The 6,000-nt window shown below is 42.0% G+C and overlaps 1 protein-coding gene across 1 annotated transcript in view; it reads left to right on the top strand.

The window, feature by feature from the left end:
• Positions 1-293: 293 nt before the first annotated feature.
• LOC138599369 (anoctamin-4-like) overlaps positions 294-6,000 on the top strand; it is a 28,021-nt gene continuing 22,314 nt past the window's right edge. The window contains exons 1-7 of the mRNA XM_069671010.1: positions 294-356; positions 566-714; positions 881-1,030; positions 3,635-3,735; positions 5,007-5,051; positions 5,138-5,269; positions 5,529-5,635. Of these exons, the coding sequence (XP_069527111.1) occupies positions 296-356; positions 566-714; positions 881-1,030; positions 3,635-3,735; positions 5,007-5,051; positions 5,138-5,269; positions 5,529-5,635 (745 nt within the window). The 5' untranslated portion in view covers positions 294-295. The remainder of the gene's footprint in view (positions 357-565; positions 715-880; positions 1,031-3,634; positions 3,736-5,006; positions 5,052-5,137; positions 5,270-5,528; positions 5,636-6,000) is intronic.

Raw genomic sequence — 6,000 nt, 5'->3', positions numbered from 1 at the left:
GACGTTGGTGGTTTTCAGAGCTCAGAGTGAGCTCCCACATCAAATCCTTTTAACTGATCCTTATGTCTATGGTAGACTTTTTGTGCCTTTATTAAAGGAGAGGCTTAAAACATAAAATGTAATTTAAAAAGAGTAAACATGTTCTTTTCGTCCTGTAGGTGTGAGTTTATCTCTACATGGGTTTGAGCTCCAACAGCAGAGCCCCCACCGACGCAGAGTCCCGCTGCAGCCCTCGGCCTCAGGCTTCCAGGCAGCGGACAGACCCCTCCCCTTCTCCTGTGGGAAGGCAGACATCATGGAGGAATCCTCGGCTGAAGCCCCCGACTCCAGCACTCAAGATGATGCGCCTCCTCTCGGTGAGACCCAGTGACCTCAGTTTTCAACTGAACAACATTATTTAAGTGAGAGCAAGCAGTCCTTACTGGTAGTGACGTACATACAGAGATAAGAGATTTTTCTAGATTTGTACATTACAGCTAATGTTACAACATCATGGTATACTAGCCAAGCCCCCATTGTATTAAGGAAGTTATCTTGTTCATCTTGTCGTTCATCTTCCCTCTAGCTGTGAAGGATGTCAATGTGCTGCTGGAGAGAGTGAGGTCAGAGGGCACCAGCAGCCCGTCCAGAGACGACGACTCCACACTGCTGAACCCGGGAACACACAGCAGCATCCTGGACGACAACACAAAGTCTGATTCTGGCCTCCCAGAGGTCAGTGGTGAAACCCAACCTCTGGGCACGCAGCAGCCTTTGCTCCTATCAGCTCATCTAACAAAGCACATAAGCCAGTTTTGGAAAGGAGTAGTTTATAGGAGAATGTGTGTAAGAGACCAGTTTCTATTCTTTCCTGATTCTCTTTCTGTGTGTCGACTCTCAGGCGAGGAGTAAGTCCAGCGGTCTTTGCTTCAGCGATGGAAAGAGCCGTATCGACTACATCCTGGTTTACAGGAAGTCCAGCTCCCTGTCAGAGAAGAGGGAGGTGTTTGAGCGGAACATCCGTGCAGAGGGCTTACACATGGAGAAGGAGGTACAGACCATTTACACTCGCTGCTTCATTATGTTGAGAAGGATATGTTCAAATCCAGATATAAGAAATTCCGTGTCACGCAACATTACACACTTTACTGCTTTGATAAACATTTTTACTTCACTGCTTAACTTCCATCATTCTCTGGTTTAAGGAAATGCCAAAGTAACGGGCTATTCACTTTATTTGCAAATAATTGTGTGCCTTTGTTTGTGGCCACCTGAAGAATGTACACGAAATGTTCCCTTTACTTGTAGGTCAGTTTTGATTTCCACCAACTCCTTGGGGAACCATGAAAGCTAAATAAGGGTCTCCAGGATGTTAACTCGGATCATAAAGCTCCACAGAGATGTAGAGTGTTAAAAAATCATCTGTGGGTCCGTCACTATAACTGAAACTTTCCACATTACTTTTGATAATTTTTTTATTTGGAAGAATTGGTGAGGACAGTTTTAAAATAGTTCTTCGCCCAACCACCAGAAATGTACTGTAATGTGCTGTACTTTGCGAGTCTTTAATGTGATGTATAGAACCAACATTATATCTTGCCGTCCACTAAAGATATTTCTGAGGGCGAGTTTAGCTACAGAGCAGGACTCCCTGAGCTGGGATAAATACACAAAATGGCTTCGGGAGGAAGCCACGGAAAAGCGTGCTAACAACTTGTATAATAAGCAAGGAGATAATAAACATTTCAACAGCGGGGACCACACCATCACGTGATGCGATATAACAATTTATTGATTCATGAGATTGATGACAATGATGCTTGGATGTGGAGAGGTCAAACTTCTTGTAGTGTTTTAGGGAAGCTTCACCTGCCGTAGCGCCCAGGCACAACGAACCCCCTCAGAGCCCTACGGATAGGAGGACAAAAAGAAACAGAAAAAGCTGGGGTGCACTGTAAAAAATAAAATCTTTGAGGGTAGTAAATAAAATCCATGCAAATTGTGTACATTATACTAAAAGTATACAAGTTAGCAATTGAATTAATTGAAATAAGTAAAGTTTACCTGCATTACCTGATTTTCAGCAGCGACAATCGCAGCCCAAAATAACATAATAAAATCTACCCAAAGATATCGGGTCTGCGTGTCTGTTTATGACAAGACATTTTAATTTGTAGCCTTCTCTTGGCGGTAACACTGCCTGACTCTCCTGAATATTAGTCAGTAAATCAACACGAGCAGGCTAATGTTGTTGATTTGAGCATCTTAAATTCCCAAAAGGCTGCACAGTGGTGCAGTGGTTAGCGCTGTCGCCTCACAACTAGAAGGAATCCCGGTACCGACGAAGTGGGCTTGAGTTTGCATGTTCTCCTCGTGAATGCGCGGGTTCCCTACGGGTGCTCCGGCTTCCTCCGACAGACCAAAGACATGCTCGTTAGGTTCATTGGTGACTCTAAATTGCCCGTAGGTGTGAGCGTGAAAAGTTGTCTGTGTCAAGAGTTATTATTACTCCTTTTTATTAAGTAATTAGTTGTGTAATCTAATGAGTAGAATTTACGTAATTCATTTTAGTTAATCATAGTTGTTAAGTTGGTACTCATCACTCAAAAGATAGGAAATTGTTACCTCAATTTTGTTGAGTAGTTTTTTATAGTGTGGGAGGGGTGCAGGGTGCAAGGGCGAAAAAGGTGGAGAGGGGTAGGTTTGAATGTATGGGAATGCCGGAATTGTTTAAACCTTATTCTTCACAACTGCACGCAAACTAAACTTGCAAGTAAAAGTTTAGAGCTGATATTTAGGCTTTCAGAGTCTGTACATCTTTGGCTAAGGTACCTTGAATGTGATTGAAAAAATCTTGAATTCTACTTTGTGGCTGTAGAGCAGTGGTGAAAATTTCTGGTCAAGTTGAAATAGTTCGGCAACTCAGAAGCCGATGATTGCAAATAAAGAAGGAAATAAGGAGGTTCCTGTACTCACAGAGAAACATCTTTGCTACGATTTCTTTGGCAAACATGCATCTGCGTTCACAGCGTGCAACACGAGCAACATTAATACCAATCTGTGTGAAGAGGCAATTTAATGCCCAGTCCTATAATGCATGTAATCTCAAAGGGCAGATTTCAGAGTTTTAAAATGCTCTGAGCCTTCGTGCCCGGCTGTATAAGGTCTGACAGCTGAGTGCTGTTGTGACGTCTGTTGGTGAACTGCCTCTTATAGAGCCAAAACAAATTTGCTGATGGCAATTTTCTCCACTGCTGCTTCTCATTTAGCAAAAGTGTCACTTGAAAGATGGAATATGTGGATGTTGTGAACGGTGAGTTTGTTTGTTCCCTTCTGCTGATGCAGAGGCATCAAGGTCATCATTACGTAGAACATGCAGGAAAACAATACTTATTGTGTCCTTCAACGGCCCACTGGTGTTTGTTTCTTGCGTGGAGTCATTTTGTTATTTTTAGGTCTCTTTCCTGTGAGCTCCTGACTCACTTAGACTGACTCCCACTCTGTCAGGCAGTGCAGGTGAGGAAAGAGCAGAAACTAGCACACGTAATAATGTTTAATGTATGTTCAAGCCCTTATTGTTTGTTATCTTTCTTTTAGATTACATCCGTTAAATCATATTGTTGTGTGTGTCTGTGTGTGTTTGTTTTCTTTCCAGGCCTCAATAACAAACAGTGACGTGATTTTTCTGAAGCTTCATGCTCCATGGGATGTTCTTTGTCGCTACGCAGAGCTCATGAACATTCGCATGCCGTTTAGGTGAGACAACACACCCAACACACTCCCAAACTGTCTTAGCAAAATAAAACAAACACTTAAAGTTACCCTGTATAGTTTTAATGTAAATTTTCTTCCTCATGGAAAAACTAGATTTACATTTTTGGAGAATATTTTTAATCTTTGCATTAGTGTTGGGAATTACTGCTCATCGTTCACGAACGCCACAACACTACGAGGTCTGCGCTTTTAAAATTTCAAAGGAAACAGCAGAGTAATGTAGGAACAATTAATCAACTCTGTATGACTACAAAAAAACAACAAGCTTGGCGGAGGGTTATAATGTTGCTCACGGTCGGCACTATGTTGTGGTGACATGATTCTGCTGCATGTGACCTATTATAGCGGAGTTGCAGTTGAAAAGAGCTGCCTGTGGTAATCGGGCATGAAGGGGAGTGGATCTTGTTTAAAAAGAACGTCTCTCACCTGCGACTCGGTTCCTATCAAAGAGCCAAAAGAATCAGATCGTTCGCGAACATCACAACACTATGTTGCATTGTTAACATTCAGTTTAGCTTGCTTATAGAATTCCTCTTCACTGCCTTTGTTGGTACATTAATGTGCTTCTTTGGGTGTTTACGCCGTCGACTGTCAATGGAAATGGTGGCAGAAATATGCATTGGGTCACCTGCATGATGTGCTACTAGTGGTCGAATGCCTACCGTTAATGTTTGTATTATCATATTTATTATTAGCAGTAATACTAGTAATTGTAAAAAACATTCTTCCTCAGATAGAAAGCTATAATGCTGATGGTAAAAGCTACGACACTTAACCATCCACAATAAGCGAAAGGTGTACATAGTGTATATATTTATTATTAATATTATTATTGCTATTTTTTTAATCCATCACTTTTTCACCCTGTCCTTTACTTTGAGCTGTAACAAGTGAATTTCGCCCATTTGGGGATCAATAAAGTCTATCTTATCTTACTCATGTTTGTAATAGTTTGAAATGTTTATTGCAGCAGCAGAACGTAGCTTGTGTGTAGTGTCTTGGCTCAGACACTGATTTATTTTACATGCAGAAATTTGAGGAGTGATGAGATAATATCTTAAACCCTCCTAGCCAGAGCCTGCAGGTGGATGCTGGGGTGGTGGTGGGGCTGAAAGTATGACCGCAGTACTGGTGCAGGGCAACGGCCTGCCTGAACTAGCTCGCAGGCATCACTCCATTGGTGGTAGTAACATTCACGCATTATATTATCGTCATGACTAAACTTTGAATTAAATGTTGCCAATTTATTTCAGGAGGAAAATCTTTTACATGAACCGACGGCACAAGTTCATGAGCAGGTGAGTGTTCAGTCAGAGAGGCAGCATGATGTCATCTAACAAAGCAAAACTCCTCTTGCAGCTTTCACATGAAACTTGACTTGCAGGATGGAGAAACGCATCAACAAATTCCGTGGCTGGCTTCCCCGCAAGCCCATGAAGTTCGACAGTGACACTCTGCCCGACCTGGAGGAGAACGAAAGCTTTACCGCCCCCTTCAGTCGATCACGGATACATCAGTGAGTTTTTTCTTTTACAGAACTGTCCTTTAAAAACTCATCCGAGAGAAATTACCTAAACTTCTTCTTACACTGGTGTCTGGCACATTTTCCATTTCTTCTTTCACACTTTTGCCACTTGAAATTCTCTCTGTTGCTTTTCTCGGACAAATTGACACACACACACACACACTGGCACACTCATACACACATATAGCCCTTTACACATACAATCAGTCACAGCAGACAGATTTGTAATAACCGCTTCGTTTCACTGCAGTTTCATCATCCACAACAAAGACACTTTTTTCAACAATGCCACCAGAAGCCGCATCGTCCACCACATCCTCCAGCGGGTCAAATATGAGGAGGGGAAAAATAAGATGGGTGAGTTTTTCCCTGGGCATTTTGAGAAATTCAAGAAATGTTTGAAATGAAAGGAAAGTGGAGCTTACACACTGGGAATGGGTGCAAAAAGAAGTGTAACCAACAACCATTTTTTGCAGATGATACCTTACAACTATATTGGAGAAGTATTGGACATAGTCTCCAGGTCTGAAAAGAGAAGCCAATACAAACCTGCATTTCTTCTAAAGGCCAGCTGGGTGGGGCCACTGGTACAGCTTGAGAGGATTGGACCCTACTACTCACTAGTACCTCAGTAAACATTTTCTTAAGGGGGTTATGTTCTCAATATTTATGTTCAAATCTTTTTCAATACAGCATGTTCTTCATTTTGTCAATTTTAGTCG

This window comes from Semicossyphus pulcher, unplaced genomic scaffold (genome assembly GCF_022749685.1).
Source record: "Semicossyphus pulcher isolate SPU_LCO1_2020_fin unplaced genomic scaffold, fSemPul1.0.p SCAF_20, whole genome shotgun sequence".
Taxonomy (NCBI): domain Eukaryota; kingdom Metazoa; phylum Chordata; class Actinopteri; order Labriformes; family Labridae; genus Semicossyphus; species Semicossyphus pulcher.
The sequence above is the reverse complement of the archived record's forward strand: the minus strand, read 5'-3'. Positions and strand labels throughout refer to the sequence as shown.